This window comes from Corvus cornix, chromosome 3 (assembly GCF_000738735.6).
Source record: "Corvus cornix cornix isolate S_Up_H32 chromosome 3, ASM73873v5, whole genome shotgun sequence".
Lineage (NCBI taxonomy): Eukaryota > Metazoa > Chordata > Aves > Passeriformes > Corvidae > Corvus > Corvus cornix.
Genome location: NC_047056.1, coordinates 79864537 through 79891346, shown reverse-complemented (window position 1 = coordinate 79891346; position 26810 = coordinate 79864537). Strand labels below are relative to the sequence as shown.

The following is a 26810-nucleotide window of genomic DNA, read 5'->3' as shown; positions in this document are numbered from 1 at the left end:
TGTAGTAAAAAGTGTTTGAATACACACTTTAATATATTTTCTGTGGCATTTTTGTAAAATACAGATATATCATTATAGTTATAATGCATATATAGCATTTACTGTATTGATAAAAAAGCTAGTCTTTTCACAATGACAAACCAGTATTTACAATATTATTCAAATTTTAAGGAACAAATGAAATGATATTGTGTGGTTATATGATAAGAATAATTTGAGGAAAAATAAGAGACCAGTTCTAAAAAATTCCCAGACAATAAAGTACATAGTCTTGACAGAAGCACCACCATGAACATCCATGCATGACCCTTTTTTTTTTTTTCCTTATAGGAACATGCATGATTTAGCTCTTCCACATTTCTACCCAGTCACAGCTCTTAAGTTGATACGGGTAATTACCCTTTTTCAAGTACAGATTACTTGTACCGTCTTTCCACTTAAGTGTTTTTCCAACTGCAAAATTTCAGTTTTGGCTAGAGCAGGAATAACTAAGCACAAATCACTTCTTAATTTAAACCAAGAGATCTATGACAATTTAGACAGCTGAAAATTTTCCCATCACCTACACACCTTAGAACCATTTCACAAACCATTATCATGAGTTTGAATAGTGCTTTTAGCATTGCAGGTCTTTTCTAGGAAGTTTGCCTCAAAGGACGCTGCACTGCCAAGACCAGCGACAGAGCCGAAGTACCACGCATGTTCTTCATTATCCTCATATATGAACCCTACCCAGCCATTCATCTGTAACATACTGTCCACAGCACAGCGGATGTAATGATCTTCATTTTCAGTGTACTGTCACCCCTTCCTCAGAGGAAGAGAAGTGCTATTACCACATTTTTCAGAAGGAAAAAAATCTAATAGAGATTGAGAGAATTTAGGTTCACTCAGAAAGGTCACTTAGGAAGTTTGAGACAGCAAAGAAGCAAGCCCACATCACCTCAATTGAATCCTCTTCTCTTTCTAACTTTGAATGAGAACTTTATACATATCTTTAACAGACACAGATATATAACTGATAGAAATAAAGTCTTCTTCAGGCAGAGGCATAAAGATTGCTGTTCTATTCCCAAGTAAGCAGAGGTAGCAAGAGGGCTGTTTCTGCACGCATTATCTCCATCTCACTGAAGAAATGTTAGCTGGAATGAGTCTTTCTTGAAGTGATAGTGTTTAAGCCCACAATTTGCCAGAAAAGATATAGGAACACTTGAGAAACATGAAAATTCACCTTCACCAAAAAAATCCAACAAACATAAAACCTGAAAGACCTTAATCTCCTTCAGTGCTGACTAGGGAAGCATTTTCAACTACATCTGTACCCACCTTAGAATGCCTTTACATCACCTGCACAATATAAATGAGGATTAGCATACTGTTGAAGATGACCTGTTCTCTCAAGCACTAAAATTTGAACCTCTGGGTTTCAGCTCTGACAGACAGGCAGCTGAGAGGCAGCTTTTGTGGGAGGACTGATACACACCTGGGCTGTGCAGGTGCAGATGAGGGCAGAAATTTGACCATGGTAAATGACTCTCTGTGTCCTTGTCACTCTGGAGAAGTCTGGTCAGGAGCAGATGGTGATCTACTTTCTTACAAATGCCATTTAGAAACCAGAGGTGGGAATGAAAGAAACCTGTCCACTTCCAGGACAAAACCAGAGCAACAGGAAGGCAGCTATGACAACGTTCTGCTTCCAGAAACACTTTTGGACAAACTGGGTCATCTGCCTTATTGATACAGGTGATACATTTTTGAAATATTCAGGATGCACGACCTTTCGCCCTCATTAAAAAACCAACCAAACAAAAAAATAGCAAAACACCAAACCCAAAACACATCACACACAAAACAGGTAAAACCAATAATGGAATTTCTTATCCTGCTCACTTTTTTTTCCTAAATCAAACCTGCATTTTCCTTTAAAAAAGTAAAAATACAAAAACAAAGATACATTAGAATATCCTACTGTCCAGTAAATGTCTTATAGGCAATATTTATGGAGGAAAAAATGCATCAAGCCCTTCCTTTGACAAAAATTAAGCACCCCAAAGTTCATTTCATACAAAGGAATGCTGCTTCTAGTGCTGTTGGTTTATATTATTCCTATCACCACAATTTGAATACGCATTATTTGTCTCAAATATATAATCATAAATCTAGACTAATGCTGAAAAAAACAAATCCTAGTGACAATGCTGTGCTGTTGATAAGCTAAAAACAGCATATCATGAGAAGGCAAACGAATCATTCCGTTTACTTTGTAAATAATCCATTAGCTAAACTTCTATTTTAGGCTGGATGCTTGATGCTTAACACTAAGAAGCCCAAATACCCTTTGTATCCCTTATAACAGAGAAGAAACTTGTAAAATGCCTTTGGTGCATCAGCTTATTGTATGAATGTTTTAAAGAAACTCGCTAGTAGGAAATGTAAGTGGGCTTTTTTGTGTTGTTTAATACTCCAAGTGTCACTTCATTCTTTAAAGGGTTAGAACAGAGGAGGGGGAAAGGGGAGGAAGCCTTACTTAATTTGTTGCATATGTCCCAACGTGTTATACAACTAAGTGTATTATACCAGAAAACTAAAGCAGTCTGCACTCCAGCAAACTCTGTGTAACTCAAAATAGGAGAATAATCTGGCCACAAGCAAGACAAAATTTTAGTGAAACTTCCTCTCATATTATATATACACACACTTTACAAGCTACATCGAGTGTCCTTTCATATTCCAAAAGAAATACATTGTAGACACCAAACATACTGTACTTTTACTTAAAGGCTTCATCAAACCATATGTGCAGACACTTGAGAAGATGAGAGTGTCAAGCTTCCTAGGGTCCTAGAGTCAAAGAAATTCTGCTGCCCCCCACTGCTAAGTAAGTGCACTCCTTCCACAGGGGGCAACATCTGCCGATCCGTCATGGTTCCACTTGGTGAGGACCCCAAGAAACTTCCTTGGGAAGAAACGATTTTCTCAGGACTGGCAGCCAGTTTAGGGGATGTGGAAAAGTTATATCCATAGAGCGCACAGGGACTGTGCAGTCTAAACGTGTTGTAGGAGCCTTGGTGGGTTTGATTAGCAGTAAAGGCATTGCTGGATGGGGAAGGCATGATGTACTGGAGCTGTGGAGACATCCCTGAAATCTGCATGGATAAGCCAGTCTGCGGGCAGCTGAATGCATCCCCTTCATTGCCACTCATAGACATATTCACAGTTGTGCTACTCGACACACCGACATAGGAGGGAGTCCTTGGGGGTGCAAAGGTCTCACTGGTCTGGTTCGTGAGCCGGTTGTAGGTTTCAGCCAAGGAAGTGCTGTATCTGTTCAGGGTCAAGCCTGAGCGGGCACAAGCTGTGTAGTCAGCTGGAGCAAGGGTACACAGCTGGCTAGTGTTGGGACTGAGGTGGAAGGCTGGAGATGAGCAAGGGGAACCTGGTAGAAGGTGAGGGTGGGTAGATGGCACTCCACTGCCAGATCCCTGGAGTAAAGTAGAGGAACCTGCATTTCCTGGAAGAGAATATTACAGTGTAAGAAGCACATTGGGAAAGGTCCATTTCCTAGGTAACAGATCAAGACCTTTGCCTTTTATAACAACCCTTGAGATGGAATCCAAATCAAATCAATTAAAAACTTTTACGTACATGTGCAGGAGGATGTGTGAGTAAACCACATGCATATATCTAAAGAAACACCTTGACCAAGAAAGAGAACCGAAGTTACATTTTTACAGCCATCACTCAGTACTTAGAGCTCCTGCCCAAAAGGTTAACTGCTCCTTATATGACATGGAAGGAAATTGCATGGCAGTCAAGATGTAACCAAGTGAGTACCACATCACAGGACGCCTTCTTCAAAATTATGATTTTTGGCTTGTCTATGCTCTTGCTACAGTTCAGAATGGGTTTCAAGCACTCTCTGCCTGACTGTCACTGTCAGAGCACCACCTGAGGAACCAGCTCCTTAGCTCAGATGACAGAGGCTCTCACAGATAACAGCTTTAGGAAAGTTCCCAACTTCAGAACAAAACTCCAGAACAAAAAATTTCTGACTTCAAACCAGAAAATTCTGAGAACAACCAAAAAGGTTCAGAACAACTTCAGGAAAAGTGTAGGCTGAACAATGTGCATAGCTGTTTCATTCCTTGAATAGGTAGATTTGGAGTCAACTGTTTGAAAATTGTTAATTTACTGATATCAGAACTTTTTACATTACAAATCCCAGTGCTGAATGCTCCTGAAAGCACACTGCTTGCTACAGGTGAAGCCTTTTCTCAGGACTGAAAGTTTCCCAGCTGCAAGAAACATTTCCTTTTCTTAAAAGATTGTATCTTCCTGAAAACTCAGCGTAGAAAAATGTACTGGGGCCTTTTATAGTCTCCTGGGCAGAAGATACTTAAAAAGGAAGGCCTCCTGTTTACGAATCACATTAACAATCAAGCAGCCTGATGCTGCAAAGAAATAAATGCTGTCCATAAGCTAACAGTTGATCATAATAGCTGAGCTAGTAAAAAGAAAAATACATTATTAATGAACACTGCCCGCTGCTTCTTCTCTGTTAACAGGATACCACAAGCACAAAGCACCATTAGACACTGCCACATTACAGAAATCCTGGTATAAGACATATTTTTCTTTTAATCTCAATCAATGTCTCCACTACCTGAAGATGGGCACTTTCAGCATTAACAACCAGGACAAATTTCAAATGGGGTCTTTCGGAAAGTCTCTATGTCCAAGGTATAGGTGGCTACAGATTTTGCAAGGATCCCAGTTTCCATCCTCAGAATATCAAGAGTAACTTCAACAATCTTCTTAACCTCAGGTAACAGCAGAAAAGGAAGTGAGACGTTCATAGCAGCAGTTCCTGTGCTCTCAAACAATGCTCCTACATACAAACAGCCAATGAAGCTGGTCTTTTTCCTAAACAGATTGCCTGCATCATCAGTTGCCTTTCAATCTTACAGAGTCTTACAAGGGATTTCAGGTCTCAATCTAACTTCTCATTAAAGGCCTCTCTGATGAGACCACCCCTCACCCCCATGCTCCACCCAAAACTTTGCCAACACTCACTCAATGTATCTCTGACTTGGCACAAAACCTTTTAGTTGCCCACATCAAGGACTGATGCTCAAGATCTCTTGAAGGAGTGAACTAAGAAGCTGACAAAAGTGATTTTTTGAATTTCTGGATTTTCTGGATTTTTGCTCTGAGGAGGTTTAACAACTTTGCAGTCATTATCAAGAAAGCAGACTGGATGTTTGTAAATTTGGTAGCAGAAAATGTGAAGAATTGGGAGCAATATGTCTGATTTAGATGGGAAAAGGCTGAGAGGTTTTCTACATGCATTGGTGTACTCTGAAAATAAAAGAACTCAGAAAAGAGTACAGAGATTCCATTCTCTGTCCAAATAGGCCATTTAAATATTTTTCTCACTTATGACACTACCTGCACAATGGGGAAAGTGGAAACAAAGAGGTTTCCAACAAAGAGTGAGGAGCAGGAAAAAGCAAAATGGAGAGGAGATCCAATTTTTTAAGCTCTAGGATGCAGATAAAGTTTGTTGGCTCACTTACTGAACAATTTACAGGTCTTTAAGAATCAAGAAGGGGTTCTAAGAAGAAAAAAAATTAAGCGCCCTACTATTTTTTCTTTCCTTTTGAGAACATTTCTATTCTAATTCCTTTTTTTTTTTTTTTTCTTAAAAACACAAGTGATTCCTACACTGGGATTTGGGTGTGTACAACAGAAGTTATCTGTAAGTGATCTCTACCTTTTGTAACTAGCCAGAGCATAATGCTAAGGAACAGGTTGTTCAATTCTTGTCTAACTGGCATTCTCCTCCACATGTGATCTGATTTTTGTTTACAATCTAACATTTTTATTGCCACAGTGGTTGAGTTAGCATTCGTTTTCTAACTTAGAATAACTGATATGGGGGGTTGGGTGCACTGTGGTTAGTTGGTAGTTTCTGTCTTGCAAGTGACACACTTACCTAGACTTACGTAAGGTATGATGGGCAAAGCTTCATCTTCTTTGGTTTTTGTTTTGAAAGAACACAAAGACAATTGTTACCTTGTTTGGGTATCCCAGGTATATCCTCAAATGTAAGCGTCCTCAGGGAAGGTCTCCAGAAGGCGTAAGACTCTACCAGAGCTTCCAGTCCCATTCTATTTAGAACAAAAGAATCATGGTGTCATGAAAGCAACCTGTATTTTGCCACACATCTCTGGATACTCTACCTCAGAAACATATAAAAATTAGTAAGATTTCAGGATTATTTTGAAGTTGATTTTGCATTTTAGAAAAGATCCTTACAGCCTATCCACGAGACCACAGAGACCTGCAATCACTGGGCTGACACCACACAAAGTGTTTTCCAATTCCACAAGCCTGGCTCTCTATTTCAATATTTTGGGTCTTTTGGGACAGCTGTTTGAGTGGGAAGACTTGGCTAAAACGATGCTAAATGTTTTGCTAGTATGATATTTCTTAAAGAGATCATCCAGAGGGATGATCTGCTATTTCTTCCTAGAAAAAAGGTAATCCGCTGACAACTTCTATTAAAACAGAATTCCCAGTCATTACTGATGAGCTGGAAAAACACACTCAGAACATGAGCAAGGCATGGGCGTACAGATGTTTTGCTACTAAAATCACATATAAAGCAACGTTGTCTTGGTTACTACCTGCTAAGCAAAATGCCTTTAGAAACTAAAAGTCTTCATTTATTTTCTTGCCAGTGTCCTGAGAAAACAGAAGTGACTGTGTAGACAACGGTGGCAGACACTAATTAGAAGAATCTCTGTTTCCTGAATGTAAAGGCCCATTTGTTTTCTGACAATTATTTATGAATAATGCACCTCAGAGGTATATATGCTTAGAGGTATAATTTTGGCGTTATTTTTGGCTGCTGGGCCCCAGAGGCCTGTTAAGTGTCAGCATCAGGCACACACCAAATACAAGGGCTTGCCTTCGAGCAGCAGCACTTTGTAAACTTGAATTATGCAAATAGCCCGATGTGAAGCAACCAACATGTTCTGATACTGCTCCTTCCAGCAGGAGCACAAATGTCTGTCAGGAAACATTTATGAAGCATTTATTAGCTGAACCTGGACTAAAAAGATAGCCTTAATTTTCTGCAGTAATGGTGAATTTTCATTTCTAGTTAAAGTGGAGATAAAAGCCACCTCCTGGAGGAGTGTAGCCAAGGCGATAATTTATACAAGATGCCTTCGAACAATTTCCACATTTTATCACCACCCTAATTTGCGCTATCAAATGCCCAAGTTTATTTAACAAAACAGTTATGTTTTTCCTAAAGTATTTAAAGGGAGAAATTCTGGTCCTTTCCTGAGTAAAAGTTTTTATAGGGTCAAACTTAAGGCCCACCTGAAGAATGAAACTATTCTCAGCACATAAATTCTGTTGCACTTTGCAAATGCACAGGGAATGTTTTTAAAAGGTGAAGCTACTGATTTCTGTAAAATAGCCTGTGGGACTGAACAGGAATGACCTAGAAGGGCATATTTTTAGCTAAACAGAATTACTGCATGCAGCAGTGCAGAGTAAGATAGCTGCAATTATTAAAGCAATACTGAAAAGCTGGGTATAATTTTACCACAGTATTTTTTTAAACTTGTTGCAGACTAAAATGCCTCAATGATAAACCTACCAGCTAGAACAATGAGAGTAACAGAACCTTAACATTTAATTTCAGTATTTAGTAACAGAGTAAATTAATAATGGACTGAATAAATGCATAGAAATTTTCCTTGACAATTAAAATTCTGAGCTGAATTCCCAAACACACTTACCCAGTAATGCAGACTATAAAAGAAAACAGCAATACCGACCTCAGTAAAGCAATGTCAATTTGCAGCAAACAAGAGTTTGCAGAGTCAATTCTGTAACGAGTGTGTTTGTAGAGTAAAAGCACTCAGACCTAATTTAAAGGCTGCTCCAAAATATTTTACAGATGATGGCTCTTCCTTCAGGACTGGCCTTCTTAATCCATTTCCATAAAAAATAACTGTCTTCCATACAAAATATCCAGCTTTTTTTCTAATGCTATTAGAAAAGAAGTCTTTCTAAATAGTCTTTCTAAAGACTATTCTTAGCAGCCAAACAAAAAACACCTCTCTGGATACACCCAGTCCCATAACTGTATTTGTGCGGCTGCAGATGCAGTACTCTTACACTGTCCTCAGGTAATACCAGAGCTGTCCTGCCATCTTAAGACCTGTTCAAAACTGGTTTCTGAACAGTTCTTTCCTTTCTGTTTTAAAGGGTATCTTCTCTTGTTTCATATAACATAATGGAAGAAATTCCAAGTCTACCTAAACTTGTACGTTTCAGAGGATCAGGATTTCACACTTCTTAGGAAGTTCCTTAGTACTTATCTTATAGTTCTGCAAAGAGCAAGCGTAACAGAGACACTGTCTATGAGAGAGAGCTTTCAAACAGGGCACGTATGGCAACCGTTTTCTTCCTAAAGTACACAGAGCATGTTTTGCTTCAGACACTGCATTTACCTGGAAGCTGCTGTTCACTTAATTTCTAACTAGAAGGCTACAAAGGACTGCCAAACTCTATTTATGTCAGTGCCTGGGACATCCCATTTGGGCTGCAGAGCATGGATAATTATTTCTTGCTAGAAGACAAAATCTCAAAGATACTGAAAAGATACTTAACAGTGAATGCCTGTAAGTCTTTACAAAAACCTCATCCTTTCTGTAAGTATTCATCTTCTAAAAACTACTCTCATTTGCTGTCCAGTCTCAGCTTGCATGTAAATCAGGTGTAGGCACAAAACAGGCTTTAATGCTGTAGCATCTGCTAACAGACAAGCTCAATAAAGTAACTATCAAAAAGAAACTCTCTGATCATTCCTACCAGCACACAGTCTGCTCCCTTCTCTGCAAGGCTTGTCATAAATATAGCAGCTGCAGACACCAAATGCAATGTGGTTGACTGGAACTGAAGTATAATATACACCACAATAAAATACTGCGCTTTTTTAGCTGAAATGGTTTAACATACAATTCAAAGCAGGCTTAATTAGCTTGCATTAAACAGTCGTTGGGTAAAATACCTCATCAGCCCTGGCAGCCCGGACCAGACCCAAATCTCCACTTTGCACTACTCAGATTTCCCATTGCAATTTTGAAAGATTCGTGGATCAAGAGAGAATAAGCAATTAATCAGTCCATCCGCAACAGAAGAGGTGGAAACCAGTCTCATTTCAAGGTCTTCTATAGCCTGCTAGAAAAGGTATTCACCTAGGAAGTGGATTTAAAACTTCTTAGACTAAGTAGACCCTTGAACACAGGTCTTCCACCTCCTAGGCAAGTATACTCAATGTAAGGTTACTGCACAAAGCAGTTTCTCCCCCTTTAGGAGGAAACAAGCCGTCCAGCTGTGCTATATGCCACTTCCATGCAAGAGAACCTGGGCTTAGAGTTTGACAAGGGTATCTGTAACTTGTGTCTCCAGCCAGGAGAAAGAGGAGATTTCAAGCGCAGCATGAAATCACGGACCTGAGGATACATTAAGTCCATTTGCAGCCTTCATGGTGTCTCACTGCTTCCACTGAAAGGAAACTTGAGTTCATGAGTGCCAGCCTGTTCTTGACCTAGATGGTCAGAGGTGTAACAAAGTGAGCTCACCACAGAGAACATTACTGAGTGGTCCCTCAAGGAGTACGAGCTCTCAAATTAGTTTGTGTCTAAGTACAAATGTTCACCTTGAACAGCCTTCACAAACTGATTCTGTCAGCAGGAACAAGCCCAGCTCCTTCCCAACACCTACCTGTTACGGCCTGAATCTCTAAAGCCTTTGGCGAATGGATTCCTATCAATCTTCAGACGAGTTATCTGTGAATATGATTAAGAGAAATTACTATCTTTCAACTTAGGTAAGTAGCAGAGAAAACAACTCTTCTGACAGAAGTAAGCTGACAATAGAAACATCTTCATATTTGTATGGTTTAAGATGGTTGTCCTGAAACAGCAAAATAAGGACCAATCTTCTGATCATTATTTTTACAGATCCCCAGAGAAACTAATAGGTATTTAAAGTTGCCAAATGGCAGTTGGAATTACTGAGAAAAACTTGAGGCAAATTTCATTCTTCACCTAGGAGAGTACACTGTCTGACTGAAATAAAATTTAAATTAAATTTTATTTCTGTACTGGTCAAGAAGGAAATGTGAAAAGAAAGATTATCTCTAGGTTATTATCCTCCATAAAAAAGACACCAAACCAACCAATCAACCAAAAAACCCAGCAAAATACACCCCACCCCAAATAACTGTAATTTATTTTAATAAATGGGAAAGTCACCAAATACTTATATTTCAGTATTTATGTGGCTCTCCTGCCCTTCTCTTTGTAAAGATACCAATGCATATGTAATTTCAAAAAATACAGCTGCAATAATTTATATGGAATTAATAAAATGTCACAACACTCACTGTGGTGTCATTACGTCTGCTAATACTTCAACGAGAGGTAGAAATAGCTGAGTGATACAACCTGCAGTTTACTTTTGACTTTGAATCTGTGTGGATCCAGATAAATTGCCCATAATAATATAAGTTGTATGCAGTTAATAAAAACTACTGAAACTTTCTTCAGAACTCACCTTCTCTGTTAAGGTCCTGGGAGTATTAAAAGCACTGGAGTCAGGAACAAAAGTGCTTTAAAAATTCTATCCAGACATGTATCTACATTTAAAGGTATAGAAACACCTTTAAAAATCAGACTGCTCTTTGCCTTGTTCTTCAATGCTATATTTATAATCAAGACACCATTAAGCATGCTAATTAGACTGTGTGATCTCCATAATAAGAATGATTTTTTACATGCAGCATCTCCGAAGTCTCAGCTATAGCCTCCAGGCACTGCAGCAATACTACCAGTGAAAGCTACTTGTACAAAAAGGGTTTAGATAATTTTATTTTAATAAGAGTTACAATAAAACTATTTGCTTTTCTCCTATCTTTTATGTCTCTGGACTGCTCTGAAAAGCCTGTAAAGTGCTAATCAGAAAGCCCAAATTACCTGTTGATTTTGGTATGCTGTGACAGTAGTGAAAACTGTCTCTGGAAAGGAGAAGGCTTTCACCCCTTCTCCCGAAGGGATGGGCTTGACAGGGGACAGATCATCACCACAGTCTTTTCGGATGACGTGCACACGAGGCTGGTATTTATGCATAGAATGAAGGATAATCTACATAGTCATGAAAGGAAAAAGATAACATTTATTAGAAAGGACACCCTGCTGTTTCAGGACTAAGAGCTTTTTGGAACAGGTTATGGTATGTGTTTACCATGCCACTTACTGGAAATCAAATGTTTTCTTTAACCTCTGAAGGTTCTTGTTACAGTAGTCTAATCCCTGTGCATTTATGTTATTGCCAACCCTAAGCATTTAAAAATTACGACTCAGGAGCTCCAAATTCAGAGACTGGCTCAATTGAAACTGGCTCAAAAAAATGAGGAAAAAAAAAAAGAGAGAAATCAGGAGTGAAGTCTAAGTCCCACTGGAATTATGAAAGTTTTGTCACTTTTTTCCACTGAAGTCTGGATTTGATCTAACAGGATTAACAGCAGCAGAAATTTGCCTTTTGTTTTTGGAACCTTCAGGATATGCTATCGGAGCAATTTTTTCCTTATATCCCAAAGGCTGGAAACAAGTCTTGGTTGGAACACAAGCTGAGACTCTCACACTTTGAAGAAGCATGAACTTAAGAGTAAAATGATACCAAAATCCAAAACTCCAAAGTGTTAATAGGAATCGATTTATAATACAGACGATGAATTTCAATAAACAAACCCCTCCCAACATACAAAAACTCAATCAAAAATAAATTATAAAAAAGAAGTGGATGAACTCATAGGGCATAAAATTAAACACACAAATACCTCTTGGTACTGCATCACAATTTTAGAGGAGATTGCAAATACAGAATTTTTCCTCTATTTTACTCCACTTCAGCTAACCACTATTAAAATAGAAGATTTCAATAAAAAAAAATTTAAGTTTAACTATTACTGTTGGAAGCCCTAAGAAATTAGTAACTTGATAAATAAATAGTCCTATGGCTATTGGCCTGTGGAACTACTAATCAACATTCTGGGGAAGCTTTTTAATTTCCTGCTCCTTGAGTAGCCTCAGAGTGTACGTGTGCTCAAGCACTGAACAGAGCCCCTATGCCAGACACTGTGGAAGTTCATTCACCCAAACGATATAGAGGACATTACATTCATTTGGATAAACTAGAGTTTGGTTAGTTTAATACACTTGGTCCTGGCCAGATTACATGACCCTGTTTTGGTAAGGCAAGTTTCTGGATAATCAGGGGTTTTATTAGCCTTTGAGTAAGGATTTGACAATGACATCATAGGCTCCATTTAATTTGCCCAGGGAGTGCCCTATGGATGTTCTCATACGAAGTCTTTTTCGAGTTTCTGAGATCTTGAACAGAGCAAGATTTTTTATCATGCAAAAGTGTTTTCTCTTTTACAACACTCCTTCCAGCTCTCCAGTGGCAAAGATCTACAAAATGAAAACGTGGAGAGGACAGCACATTCCTCATCCTGTTTTCCTGTGAACACCGAGTGGTACCAGGGGAGATACTGGTGCAACAGAAAAAGACGTGATCAAGGAAAGATGTTTCACTATTCAAACCCCCTGCAACTCTGTGCCTTGCCATTTGGATGCCACTGAGCACGCCACGTTCTGCTCCCACACGGATTACTTGACCCCATCAGCTCTGTGGTGCAAACTACTGCTTGCCCGCACATCAGCGATAACCCTGGCAGCCACAAAGAGCTCTGCTCACACGTCAGAACAAGTGAAATCAAAGCAGCACGGAGATGAACATCTCCCACTGCTTATCTGGGTGGCTATTACAGCTAAACTGATCCATGTCATCCCCTAAGAGACATGTGTCTGGCCCTGTCCTATACTGAAATTTCCTGTGCTGACACACTGTTTGGCAACTAGCAAATCTGTAGCAATAATCTTTTTTCTTGATTTTGTACCATGTCTTCTAACAATGGGATCTTTGTTAGTGATCTGAAGGACTCTGAACTCTAAATAATGCATAACTGTAAAGCCCCTGTGAATTAAAGAGCAGCATATGAATATAGGACATAAAAGGAGAAGGAGATACAACACCCACTCCAAAACCATTTTAGCTTTATTATTCAAAGCATCACCTAAAGCTACTGTGAAGAAAAAGCTAACAAAAAGGAGATTCTGGCTTTTCATTTCACAGTGCTTGCACATTTAAAAGCACCAACAGGATCTAACAGTTTATGTGCAGAAACAGCAACTTTTCCTTCATGCCCTTAAAATCCAACACCAAAAAACCCCAATCAGAAGTCCTGCTGTGTTCCCAAATATGAACTGGAATTACATTCAACTCACAGTTGAAGAGCCTGCCTCTCTCTACAAAGCCCTCTCAGAACAAGATCAGAACACTTCATGGGGGAATAAACCTCTCTCACAAAAAGTAAAATTATATTTTGGCCACAGCAGTTGTCAAGAAATCACAATCAAACAGAAGATGCCGCAGAAGGACCCCACAGGTAGGAGGCAGAGCAAAGGCGACCAGAGCACCTACAGGCACACAAAGCTGCAATCACCTTTGCAATGGCTTCTGAGAGCTGCTGCCACAATGAGGCCTCAGAGCCGACCCTGAGCATGAGCACCACTGTGGCACAACCATCTCAGCCAGAACAAATGAGAGCCAGATACTCCTTTACAGGGGAGATGCCAATCCTCCAGCAACTTGGCAGTGTCAAGAGTACACAGTCACCTCCCCACCACTGGCACGGTCCTTGCTGCTGTTTTTGCCAAAAATCGTCCTTTATCCTCCCTCCAAAGCACAAGCATTCAGGCTTTCTGCAGTCAGGGAAGTGTGTGGGGCTGAGGAGCACGGATTCCCTCTGTACTAAGACAAAAACTGCAAGTGCAAATGCTGACGTTTCACAGCTTTTCATTGTGACAAGAACATATAACTGCCCACTGACTGTAAGCAGAGCTCGCTACTTGGAGCCAAGTCTGGGCAGTTACAGTCCGCCTCTGCTTCCAGCCTCGCCCCACTTTCAAATGGGGAAAAAAACCCTCCCCAACCACCAAGGAACAATTAACACACTAACAGCCTCATTTTCACTAAAAGCTAAAAGATGTTCCTCTGCATCAAAAAATAGTCAGTTGAAAAGCATGGAAAATAGCATAAAAAATATTGACTTTTCCCCTCTACTGAAATTCAGTTTAAAAACTGCATTGAAATAGAAAAATTACCCAGCTCTAACCAGCCGGAGGGAGAGACTGCTTTTACAATGCAGCACTCACTCCACAGACGAGAGAGGGATGAGAGGCATTAACAAAGAGCATCCAGACCATGCACATTTCAGTGACAACTGCAAAATCCAGGTTTACTTTTCCTTAGCATCACAGTTTAGATGAAAGACACAAAAGCCACAGTGCATGTCTTAACGACTCTATAAGAATGCAGTGTTTCCAAAGTAGGGAATTCACCCTGGAACTCCCTTTTGAGATCAGAAACACACAAGGAAAACATGTCTGTACAAATTTTGCCTCATCTCCTCAGACTGCAAGTGGAACCCATGTATCAGAGAGAGTCCTATGTGCAATATGACTTCAAAATCTCTCCGCTGAGCAGCACTATAAAATTGCATAGTCACAAACTCCCACTTGAAATATGAAAATAGCAGCAGGCAGCACAAAATCTGGAAAGCACTGGGGCAGTGAGTCTCTTAGAGATGGCTTATCTACTTTCACAGAATGCTAATCCCAGGGCAACACAGTGCAAAGGGAATGAACAGGCTGCCACCAACTACTACCACAACATAAATACAGTGTAGGAACTCTACCTTAGTGCCTATTTGCAAATACTGTCTCTATTCCCACAGACATGGGCCACTTCTCTCAGACATTCTGAGAGTTAATACTCTAGAATAGGTAAAAGGGCTCTAGACTGATATCATGCAAGCTCCCTACCTCAATGCCTGCAAGACCAAACCTACCCCTGGGATTTCAACACAACTACTCTGCAAAAGCTTACACCTTCGACAAGCACAGGAAGCATAAACGAACAATTCCAACAGGGATTAAATTGCCAGAACCAGAAAGCAGGGAAAGCATTCCCAAAGAAAGACAGCTAAAGCCCAACGCTGCTTGGTGGAAACCCCACCAAGGCTTCTCTGAGCCACTCTGCCTAAACACGAGAGGTAAAAACCTCACTTTCTAATAATCTAAAATATACCCCATGTTCCATACAGGGGTGGGAGAGTCAGAACATCTGATATAAGAACAAATATTAGAGGGACAGCCTTGACTCCTAGCTCTTCTAATTCACCATCCGTCCCCTGGTACCCTCCTGAGAAAAATGGTTTCCTCCTGCTTATGAGAAACAATTGGTTTTTTATATTCATCACAAAATATGATTATTCATTTTCCACTATTGCTAGAGGCTTTCAGAGGCTACACAGCTTTTTCAATACAGCATTCCACACTACCATAGCTTTAAAAGAAAAAATGTACCCATTGGAAGAGACACTTTTCTGCTTTCTGCTTTTGCCTTTTCTGGTAATTATGAATGACATGTTTGCAATTTCCCAGATTTGAGAAATATGAAATTATTTTACAGTCATCCTTCTTTTGTCCTTTTATTTTAATACTTAAATTTCCATTTTGGGGAGAAGGGGTACTGCCATAACTCTGAATCAGTTCAATGTGTCTCAAATCACTGTACTTGAGCTTCGCTTCACTCATTTCCAAGCTGAAATACTTAACTAAAGACCAGAAAATTTATATCCCCCCATATTACAAATAACAGTGTGCTGTGTACACTCCACAGGTTTCGGTTCAGAACAAAAACAAAGCTAAAATCTGGGATGGAAAAGAACAGTAACACAATCCTCTGCGTAGCTGAGATTTTATCGCAGGGCAGCTTGCAACTGCAAGTGCACGGGTGGACCACAGTACCCACAGATCATCCCTCTGCATCCAGCGAGTACAAAAACCAGCTCCCTGCTGGAAAAGCAACATTTTATCCATTTGCATCTGCTTCACTTTCAGAGCCCTTACAATAGGCTCAGGATTCAGGGAAAACAACTCCCACTTGAGAGGAGTACCAAATACACGAATGCTGGGGAAACTAAGGGAATTTCATATGCTAACCTTAACTCAAAAGGATGCTGCCAAGGAAGACTCCGTAACTGTAATTCTGGAAAGAAGCAATATAAAACCTATTTTGTACTATCCTAAGAAAAGCATTGTTAATTTCAGTGAATACCCCCACATTTCTTTTAAGGAAGAACAAAATAAAATTATGAAAACTACTGTACAAATGGAAGCCTTTTTATCCTTGTTATCACATTTGCTAGCTCAGCCACTTTCCTGTATTCCTGCCTCTGTTAATCTCATTTGCAAACACAAATGAGGGGAAAAATCTCAGACTATGTATTAACAAAATACTTGGCTCAATGTCAGAGTTGCAACCATAAAGAAAGACGAGTGCGGTATCTTTGTGCTCTGTGCCAGGTATGTTTTCTTTCACTCCTTTCCTTGAAGGACAAAGCATCTTGGTTAGTAAATTGGTTTACACTAAGGACAATGGAATCCACATCCTGTCTCAAAACTTTCCTCCAACATCTTAAAACTCCACCACTTGGAACTTGATGCTCCTTCTGAAAGGATGCCAACATTTGCCACTTATTACAGGGGTTTGTAAAATCAAAGACTTCACCCTGACTAAAAAAAATCTCATTTTTTAATTATTTCTTAAGGTGTCAAGTAAAACTATTTTAAGGATTGCTGGAATGATACTGGCTTACATCTGTCATGTTTCAACAGTTTTGAAGAGAAAAGGAAATATTAACATAACACATTTTGTCACATTAGATAATGTCATAACTAAACAATTTAGAACTTGCAAACAGAACACTCATACTGCATACGTCTTCGCCAGTTTTTTCAGAAGTAATGAGCCTCAGCTGTGAGAGGGTCTTGCTTCATAAGGTATGTAATAAATCATCATCGGAGCAAACCCAGCTCCCATGTTGTTTGTCTTTGACTGCAATTATTAACACCTCACGGGGTTTCACACAAACGCTTAGGTTAAGAAAATACTTAAGTGTATTTTTATTCATGTGAAGTTATTACACACTATTAATGTTTCTTCTAGCCACTTGTGAATTTAAGCGTCCTTTTCGATCGTAGCAGAAGTTGCAAGTAACACGCTTGGTGGGAAATACTGACAGCAATTCTGCCCCTCTGTATTAGGCAATTTAGCCTTGTAAAGTCTTACTTTGCAGAAGGAGTTCTCTCTTTGAGGGGGGAGTAAAACAGCAGGCTCTAATAAGCAGTTAATTATCGGAGCAGAAAGTAAGCAGATTTTAGATCTGGACAGTAAAATTCCAAAACAACTCTGAAAAGTCAAGCCTATTTCTGGCACCCTGAAGCTGCACGTCAGAGCCTCTCAGGGCTGAGCAATGTGCCTACACATAATGCCACTGAAGAGCAAGTACTCACATGCCCTTGATCATCCAGCTCGTTATTGGTAAGCTTCAGTTTGTCAAAGCTGATCACTTGTCTCATCCATGTCTCCCCAGAGGCGGGTGAATCAGGGTGAATATAAACACGAGGCGGCACTGGGGAGTCAGCATTACCAGCCACCATCCACTTGGAACTATGATAAACATACCTATAAAAAGAAAACAAATACCTTTAACCACAAGCACCAAAACAATTTGTTAGACCCATTCAGCATTAATAAATTAGGGCCCATGCACATAGCAAAAACCCATCAATTAAATAAACATGAAAGGACACAATTTTACATAAATAAAAAGATTTTTTTGTTTGTTTCAAAACGTAGTTCTGGCACCCGCACAAATAAGGTTAAAATTCATGCTCTGATGTGACCCTACTCTTCCTAAAATCACTCACAGTCTCAACATTAGCTTTCAAAATGAGCTTTAAGCTGGTGTCAGTTTAGTGACTGCTACAGGTCTGCTCTGAAAAGGCACCAGCAAAGAAATCTGGTCCTTCTTTTATCAAATTAAGTAGTAATTCCATATTTGGAAGATTTATCATGTTGAATCTAATATAAGACTCTATAAATAAAGCTGTTGAAGGGAAAGAACATTATGATTGGGAAAAATAATGAAAATATTTGAAACTATGCCCTCGATATTTCTGTAGACCGTATTAATTGGCTTGAACAGTATTGCAAAAAGGTTAAAAAATGAAAACACAGGGTCTGTAGTTCCTTTGATAGGCCAATGCTGATGAGGTGATTTTATGACAAAAATAGTGCCTGCTTTGGTAGAAAATCTATTTTGAAGGCAGACACTTCACAAAGCAGTTTAAAAAGCGTTAATTGAAAGGGGTTTTTTTCCAAGTACAGTAAAATTCGAGTAATTCAGCCATATTTTTTAATGAAAACAAGAAAGACTTTATCAAATCATATCTTTGAACAATTCAGTTCCTTATTAGAAAATGACAAGCAACGTAATCAGAACAGAAAACAAAATGATCCAATGCAGGTATCACTCCATACAATTCAGATCAAGCTGCATAGTAGATTCTAGAATGGTGGTGAAATTCTCTCCTGGGGACAAATTCTTAAACCCAGATCACTGTTGTAACATTTTTAATTTACTTTACATTTCTTGGTTTATACTACATATATGCTTTCCCTAGAAAAGTAAATAAAATTATAAATACACATAAATACACATTTAGTTATAAATACACATTTTGAGCTACAGCTTAAGCTTCCAAATATTTATAAGGTCAAATTTTGCTAGAAATCCAGACCTAGATGTGATTTTCCTCATTTCCATTAGTTTTGCTATCTGCTCTGTCAGCTAAAGACTAGACTCCGTGTGACTGCTGTCATGTCTATGAAATTTAAAGATCTGCAAGACAGTGTGTGAAGCTGCACGAACAGCCAGAGCTGAAATAGCAGTCAGCAATACAAAGCACAGAATAGAATGAGAAGAGGCAACAAGTAAAACATGTAAAATATTAATATTTAGCGGAAAGCTCAAAGGCATGGATACTAATACATGAATACAAAAAAATTCAAGTTTGTCAGCTAAGAAAATACTGCCATTCATACAACTCTTGTTAACTTACTTCAGTTACCTGTGCACCACGTATCACACTGTGAAGAGAGTGCAGGTCAGTTTGACTAATTATTTTAAATGAAAGGAGGTTTAAACAACTCATACTCAGAATAACTGCTTTTAATTTTTAGTATAACATTTTAATTAATTTGGGATTACTACCTTGCTTTTTCTATGAATTTATGAATTATTCAGACCTTCTAGGAAATATATGTTTAGATTGTAGTAAATTAAGTAAATGCATACATGCAACACAAAGCAAGAAAAATGTTTTCATTTGGACTGCGCTGCACTGGTACAAAGAAAAAAAAACCATTTTTTCCTCTGTGTTACAGACAGGAAAGACTCCCCTAAATGTATATGCTGGGCATCCTCAGCCCTTTTATCTGGTGCCCCTTGTTGAAAAACAAAATCTAAAATGGTTCTAAGGTCTTATACATCCCATGAGAAAATGACAAAATAGCAGTCAATGAGGTAAGTACAGGAAAAACACAGGGCAGCGTTTGCTTAGGACACAAGGCAGCATTCCTGCAGAACCAACCTTTTAATCTTGGTCTGAAATATTCCTAGTTCTAGAATTAAATCTGCAGCGGTTTTCCCTACATTATGCTAAGTATAGGTTAGAACAATCAAACCCGCAATTGGTAAAGACCTGATCCTGTCTCCACTGAACTACTCTGGCCAGGCTTCCCCCCTGGCTACTCTGGTGCATGGGATTGCATCTGTAAAGCAACACCTTGGAAATGGCTTCAACTCTCAACAGGAACTGCTGCGGGCCCAATCTTGCAAACATTTCTACAGGACCAGTGGCTTCTGCAGAGCACAACCAGCTCCCTCAATACACAACTACCCTCGAAATAGCGAATGCTTCAGGACATCATTTCTACTCCTAAACGTTCATAGAACAACCTCTTTTGTTGTTCACATCGTTCTCCAGACAATAATGCCATTAATTCTTTAAATAACAGTAATTAGAAACACTACCCCTATGAGTCTAAGCAACCAAACATCTCAGTGATAAACAGCTTTTAAATTAAATTATATAAGCAATTTGAAACATGACCAAGACAGCTTATAAGTATTTTATTCAGACATCCATGCTATTAATGTTATTAATTAATGTGAATACCATTTACCATTAGAAAAATGTACATTTTCATATTTATTTGTTAATAGGAAATAATTCCCACTGACAGGATGAGGAATAAAATATGATAACATTTCCTGACCACACTAGAACTGCCCTCTGAAAGCCAAACCTGAGCATCTGGCCACAGTACATACACAGTGTGAGGCAAATGTATCACAAAGAGCTTCAACACAAATTTTAAGTGCTTTTGCATACTTGGTACAATATGGTCTTTTAAAATGGACTGGGTGAAAATAAGAGTCTTTAAGGACAGTTAAATATGATCTTCTGCTAATTTATGTTGTGTTAATATTTTCTTCCAACAGCCAAGCACCCTATAGCTTACATCATATATTTTTTGCCTAAAAGCCACCATACCTGTATCTTTTGTTATCCACTGGCACAATATCCATAGCAATGTAATACTGCTGATGTGGGTCTAAACCTGAGATCTTCACTCTCATTGCGGGAAACATCCGCCTGAACATTGGAAAGAGAGAGGTCATTTTTAATACGAAACAGACTCGGGAATGGTTGTTTAGGAAAAGTAACCGCTTCGTGGGATTTTTCTCGTTCTTCCTTTTAGCCTACAGAGTCCTTTTGGACGATTATAGTTACATAGCCATGAAATGGCCCATTCGATATGTCAAAACAGATTTCCAAAGTGGATTTACTCGAACAATGCTTCATATGTTTGGGGATACGCTTTGGGAGTACAGCTATTACCACATCATTTCAACTTTATTGTTAGACAGTAAATCATTTGGGCTTGAGACTTTACTTTAGCAGTACACACATTTAAAGCCCATTTGAGATATTAGCTAGAAATGTATTCCTGGAGATGTGCAAACATCACCTCCACCCAGGAAGCCCAAGGCTTATAAAAAGGCAAATTGCCACCGAAGTTTCAACTGACAGCAGAAAATGGTGTATCATTGCTGTAGCGACGAATTAGAAAGCTAAATCCACGGTGATACAATTATAACACCGCAAGGATGCAGTTATAAAAGCCAATGTGCCATGCTCTAACCCAACAATATGGTCTTTATTGAGACGGGACTTCCTGTCTGCAACTTACTAAAGGTGAAGTGCGAGAGCTACTCTGTCTTTGAAAGGTATAGTAAAACTTCTTTATTGAAAGCAGAAACAAATCTACGAGCTAATTTCTGGAAAAAAAAAAAAAAAGACAAAAACCAAAACGTTCAAGATTTAGATTCTTCTGTGGAGAAACTGATTAATTAACCAATTAGGTGGTTTTAACATAAAACTGCCCTTCTTAGTTTGGCATGCTTTTTATCAGAAAACTTCATTCTTGAAGCCAAAAAAAAAAAAAAAAAAAAGTCCTGACTGCACGCTAATAAAATACTCTTCTGTATTTTATAAACCTGAAAGTTATTCCAGTTTACTCAGTATTTGCTGCTGTGCAAATATATATATATATACACACACATATATTAAAAAAACCAATCAATTAAAAGTCGTTACTGGAAAAAAAAATCCTATCTCCGCCATTTCTGAATAAGCAGTAGGGCAAAAACCTGACTGTGGCTGACTAGTTTTTGCTGTTATTTCAGTGCACCTGTAAGATAAAACAGAAATTCCCCGACTGGACTCTCTTAAGACAAATGTAGCTTTGTGCTGTTTAAGACTGCGTTTCAATCATTAATAAAGCCTCTCTGAAAATGCAGACGGTAGCATATGGATTCAATAAAATATGTTTTTGTAATTTCTAATAAGTTCAAATACTTTTATACTTCCCAGGTTTTTACCATGTGTAGCCCCTAGAAAGGGGAAAAGCTTCCCCCCAGAAGGGCACGGCGCTCCCAGACCTCGCCCTAATGAACAGGAAACCCGAAACGCCACATGCTCCCGTGCCCATCTAACATTATCGCCATCTACCTGCCTCGTAAATCTGGAGGGTTCCCCCGGTTTTCGCCCGCTTTGATGTGCCCGCCCGCCCCGGGAGCGCGCGGGTGGCGGCCCCGCGGTGCCGTTACCTTCCCGCCTTGGTGATGATCATCTCGGTGCCGATCTCGTGGAAGCGCTTCCAGAGCTCGGCGCCCTGCAAGTCCACCCTCGGCGCCTGCGGCGTGGGCAGCGGCGAGCCGGGCTTCGAGCCCTTGGGGGAGCCGCCGGGGGAGGCGGGCGGGGAGGCCGCCAGGAAGCCCTCCTCGCAGCCGCCTGCGGAGAGAGCGGAGGAAGCGATAGCGGCCGGGGCAGAGCGGACTTCGCGACCGGGGTACCCCTCGGCCCCGGCCGACCCGCCGCCGCGCTAGCCTGGCGGCAGCGACGGCCTGCGCTGGCCCGTCCCGGGCCGCAGCCTTGGCTCCGGGTAGCGGGCCGATGCGAGTGCCGGGACCGCGGCAGGACGGCCGGGCTGCCAGGGACGAGCCGCCCCCGGCGCCGCACCGCGCCCCCGCCGAGGCGGGCGGCAGCGGGTCCGGGGTGAGAGGCCGGCGGCGCATTTCGTTTGGCCACGGGCTTCTGTCCCGCAGCGGGAAACTGCGCTCCCGTCCGCACACAACAAATTGCCCACACACATATATGTAGGTGTTTTGTGTGTGTATATACATATATATATATATATATATGCACGTATAATTCTATACATAGTTGCATATGCATTTTCGCCAGCGCATATACACATATGTGTTGTACAAGCGCTTCTCCCTCTCCTTGGAAGCAGGGCTAGGGACAGCCCCGTGCCGTCGCTCCCCCGCGCTGTGGCACCCACAGCCCCGCCGGCAGCCGCCCTGCCCCGTGCCGGCGTCCCAAGGCCGCCGTGGATCTTCACCGCCAGGCCAGCGGGAAGGGTGGTGGGTGCCCACGCAGCGTGAAAAGACAGGGATAACGCGGAATCAGAGCGCCGATGGCAGAGGGGAAAGGGGATCCCGAGCCCGGCCGAGGAGCGGGGCCGCGGGCAGCGGCGGGGCGCGATGCGGCACTCACCGGCGGGGGCGCGGGCGGCGCAGCCCAGGTCCATGTCTCCGCAGGTCCTGCCGATGGCAGCGGCGGGGGAGCTCTTGGCGCAGCAGCCGCTGCCCCCTTCGTCCTCCGCCGCCTCGTCCTCGCCGCCCAGCTTCCGCCGCTTGGGCTGCCGCGGCGGCGGCGGCGGCTGCTGCTGCTGCTGCTTCTCGGCCCCGATGAGAGCCTCCACGGAGAAGGCGTGAGCCTTGAGGCTCATCGTGGTGCCTGGCGAGGACCGCCGCTTGTCGGCCATGCCCGCCACCCTACAGCCCGCGCATCCAGGCGCCCAGCGGCCGCCGGCACCGGCACCCGCGCCCGGCCCGCCGCGCCGGCCGCCCTCCCGTCCTCCCGACCGCGCAGGCAAGGGGCTGGGGCTTTTCCTCGCCTTTCTTTTTAAATCCGAGTTATCAGCCAAGGTTTTTTTTTTTTTTTTTTTTTTTGGGGGGGGTGGGGGAGGATTGTTTTGGGGTTTTTAAAGTGGAAAAAAAATCTATTCCTTTCTGCAGATGCGTTCCTTCTCTCTCCCTCCTCCTCCTCCTCCTCCTCCTCCTCCACGTTCTGCCCCGTCTGATGGGCCAGGCAGGACTGACATGGGTAACAAACGCTCTGCGGACACAAATTAGGGCTTGTAATTGAAATTTGTTGCCTTGATCTGTCAGCACTTCCAGGCAGGAGACCTGTGGGAAGAACTCGCTCATTAGTGTCACTGCGGCGGCGGGGGCCGGGCGGAGCCGCGGGGCGGGGGCGGTGCGGCTCGGCCGCCCGCAGCCCAATCAGCGCCGCCCCGGCCCCGCCGCCCCGGCCCCGCCGCCCTTCCAGGGGGCCCCGCCGCCGCGGCCGGGGGGAGCGCCCCACCGTCCCGCGCCCGCCTCTGCCCAGGCCCGAACAGCCCCGCGCCCCCGGCCCGCGGCAGATGCACCCGCAATGAACGCTAAAGGGACACCCCCGATCCCAGCCGTATCTCCCCCCGGAACGCAGAGGGAAGGGGGGCTCTCGGGGAGCGCAGCGTTTGGGCCGGGAAAACCGTTCGGACGTTAAAAAATGACGTTGTGCCCTGTCTTGCTGTAAGGGATTAGGAATTATTGCTGTTACTGTTGCGCTTGGAGATTGATCGCGTTGTTATTCAAACTCTGGCTGCAGAGAGGTTCCAGTGTAGAATCCACAACCTCCGCTAAACCCAACCCATTAGCGCTAAGGCTGCAATAAAACGAGAATTAAACCGAACCTTGTATGAACATCGATGCATCCAGCCGCAGCAACTTCAGTAATAATCATATTCAGGTGCATAAAATAGTTACAGGGAAAATCCTCTTTCGTATCTTTCCAGTGAGTAAAACTATTAAAAGTTTGGAACCAGATATTCTTTCCTTTGCATATCCAGGGAAATGAAAAGCTGGTGAGATTTTTGTTGTGTTTTCTCTCTTTTCTTTTATTTTTTTTTTTCTTCTCTTGTTGGGACATTTTTGCCTATTTTTTTAATTTTATTTTTTGTCCTCAGAACTAAATGCAGTGACATGCTCCCTTGAAAGAAACAGAATAGAAACCCTCCAGCTTTAAAAAAACCCAATGTGGTAGATTTCACTGTTTAGGGGACTAGGATCTCAAACTCATTTCGCTGTTTTGGGCAAAGGAGAGAAGGAAATTCGTGATCTGGTTCGCCTGTGTCACAGCCTTGGAGGTCCTGTTCGGGCCGTCGAGTGGCACAGCTGAGAATTCTGATCGTAATCTAAAACGGAAATAGCTGCCATTTAGGAGACGTAACCGTTTCCATTATTGTATTTTACCTACCCGTAAAATGCAAATTTATCGCTAATTTCAATAGCTGTTTCGTCAGAGACTATGAGGAATGGACTGATTAATAAATATACCCTAGAGATAAATTTTCCCTTCAAATAAGGTTATCAGCGTTAAAATTGTAGAAGTGCTTTCCAGACGTGAAAAATTAGGTATGTGACAGAAAGATAATTAATTAAAGAAAAATAAAAAACAAAACAAAAACGAAACCGACGTAGGAGCACTAACTCTCTCCACATTGGAAGAGATGGCTACTTGTCTGAGAAAAATTCGTTACTACGAAAAGAATTGCGCTGCAGTGACTGTCGCTCTGAATTGATAGGAGAGCAGAAAATGCTTAATGCCTGTCACCGACAAACAGTGCTGTGGAGTTAGTTTATCTTTACATTAAATCTGGGACGTATTAACTGTTCCATGGTCTAAAGTCTGTCTGCTCTGCCTTTCCAGCCGTGATTGAATCTGAAGGAAATCAGATGTGCGAGAGTGATCGAAACGTGCTAAGCTAGAGGATCTTGCAAGAGTTTAAACGCCGTCGCGGAGGAGATGAGATCGATAGAGGAGAGGAAGGAAGGAAATGGATGTTATCTGTCCGAGGGCGCTCCCGCAGCCTCCTCGCCCGCCCGCCCATCTCCGACGGCACCTTCCGCCGCCCCGCTCCGCGCTCCCTCCGCCCGCGGCCGGCCGCCGGGCCACACACGCCACCGCCACCGGTGCGACGGCCCCGGCGAGGCCCGCGGGAGCAGGTACCGACCCCCGCCGCCGCGGCCCGGGAGGGGCGCGGAGGAGCGCGGGAGGAGGAGGGCGCGCTCCGGGGCGGCGGGGCCCGGGTGCGAGCCACGCGGGGCGCGGGGGCTTTAGGGCGAGGCTGAGCTTCTGGAGAAACTCGGCGCGGGTGCGGAGAGCGGGGCCGGCCCCGAGCGGCCGCCGGGACCTGCCGGCGTAGGGGCGAGTTGCCCCGCTCCTCCGCCGGGCTCTCCGGCGGCGCAGCGCCGGTGGAGGGCGGCTGCGGCGCGCATGCAGGGACGGGGACGAAGCGGTGGCGGTGCCGCGGAGGTCACGGAGAAGCCTCTGGGCACGGAGTTGCTGATCCTGCCCGGTTTTTATTCTTTTCCCTCCCTCTAGAGCCAGCCGCCGCGCGTTCCCGCAGAAGAGACCCTGACCCCTTGCTCCGCACCGCTCCGCATCCCTCCATGCCGCACAGCGGGGTGCGCGCAGCCTGCTCGCCCTACGGCGGATGGACAGATCGCCCGGATTGTTTTTATTTCTAGAGGAATGACCCTTGTTGATTTTTTTACTCCTCGCTAGATTTCTGTAGGTTGCTATGTGGCATGTTGTTTTCATTTCTTGACTTTTTGAAATAACTGTTTGGATTTAAATTTATCGAACAACCTGTTATCCATATGTCTGTCCGATTAATTTTTTTATGGGATGATGAAAGAGAGAAGGATCTATATATATAATGATCTGCTAATGGAATAATATATATATCCAAAACACCTTTTTGGTGTTACTTTTATTTCCGGACTTTAAAATGCAGTCTGGGTTTTTAGGCAATTGGGTGAGGTGAATTGATGTAGAAGAGTCACATATTTAGACTTCAGGGAAAAAAATATATTGTTTTACACCAGAAAGATATTTTCCCGTCCTCCCTTAGAAAATCTTGAATGACATTTACAGGAAGGTTATGGCCATGTTTTGCCATTCACAGTGTGATTTCTGCAGATCTTTTCGAACATTGAACCCGGGTGC

The 26810-nt window shown here is 42.2% G+C and overlaps 2 protein-coding genes across 5 annotated transcripts; one reads left to right on the top strand and one right to left on the bottom strand.

Annotated features, from left to right (window-relative positions):
• TBX18 (T-box transcription factor 18) lies at positions 1–23715 on the bottom strand. Its single transcript, XM_039569796.1, has 8 exons — positions 23250–23715; positions 22298–22481; positions 20679–20780; positions 17571–17742; positions 11064–11231; positions 9811–9875; positions 6076–6170; positions 1–3511 (listed from the first exon to the last, which is right to left on the bottom strand). Exons 1-8 carry the CDS (start codon positions 23518–23520, stop codon positions 2787–2789), a joined length of 1782 nt encoding a protein of 593 aa, XP_039425730.1. The 5' UTR covers positions 23521–23715; the 3' UTR covers positions 1–2786.
• Positions 23716–24125: 410 nt separating this feature from the next.
• LOC120411593 (formin-like protein 14) lies at positions 24126–26462 on the top strand. Of its 4 annotated transcripts, none has more exons than XM_039567957.1 (3): positions 24126–24331; positions 25509–25804; positions 26184–26462. In XM_039567957.1, exons 2-3 carry the CDS (start codon positions 25640–25642, stop codon positions 26364–26366), a joined length of 348 nt encoding a protein of 115 aa, XP_039423891.1. In that variant the 5' UTR covers positions 24126–24331; positions 25509–25639; the 3' UTR covers positions 26367–26462. The 4 variants fall into 4 exon arrangements, with proteins under 4 accessions (XP_039423891.1, XP_039423894.1, XP_039423893.1 ...); XM_039567960.1 differs by lacking the exon at positions 24126–24331 and adding an exon at positions 24349–24548; XM_039567959.1 differs by lacking the exon at positions 24126–24331 and adding an exon at positions 24567–24663.
• The last annotated feature ends 348 nt before the right edge of the window (positions 26463–26810 follow it).

Bases quoted from the DNA above. Each gene is read 5' to 3' on its own strand.
- TBX18 (XM_039569796.1), bottom strand. From the start codon at position 23,520: ATGGCCGACAAGCGGCGGTCCTCGCCAGGCACCACGATGAGCCTCAAG. The intron at 11,232-17,570 runs GTGAGTACTTGC...ATGACTATGTAG, and splicing joins AGCTGGATGATCAAGGGCAT to ATTATCCTTCATTCTATGCA. The intron at 6,171-9,810 runs GTAGGTGTTGGG...TGTTCTAAATAG, and splicing joins AGAGATTCAGGCCGTAACAG to AATGGGACTGGAAGCTCTGG.
- LOC120411593 (XM_039567957.1), top strand. From the start codon at position 25,640: ATGTTATCTGTCCGAGGGCGCTCCCGCAGCCTCCTCGCCCGCCCGCCC. The intron at 25,805-26,183 runs GTACCGACCCCC...CCCTCCCTCTAG, and splicing joins GGCGAGGCCCGCGGGAGCAG to AGCCAGCCGCCGCGCGTTCC.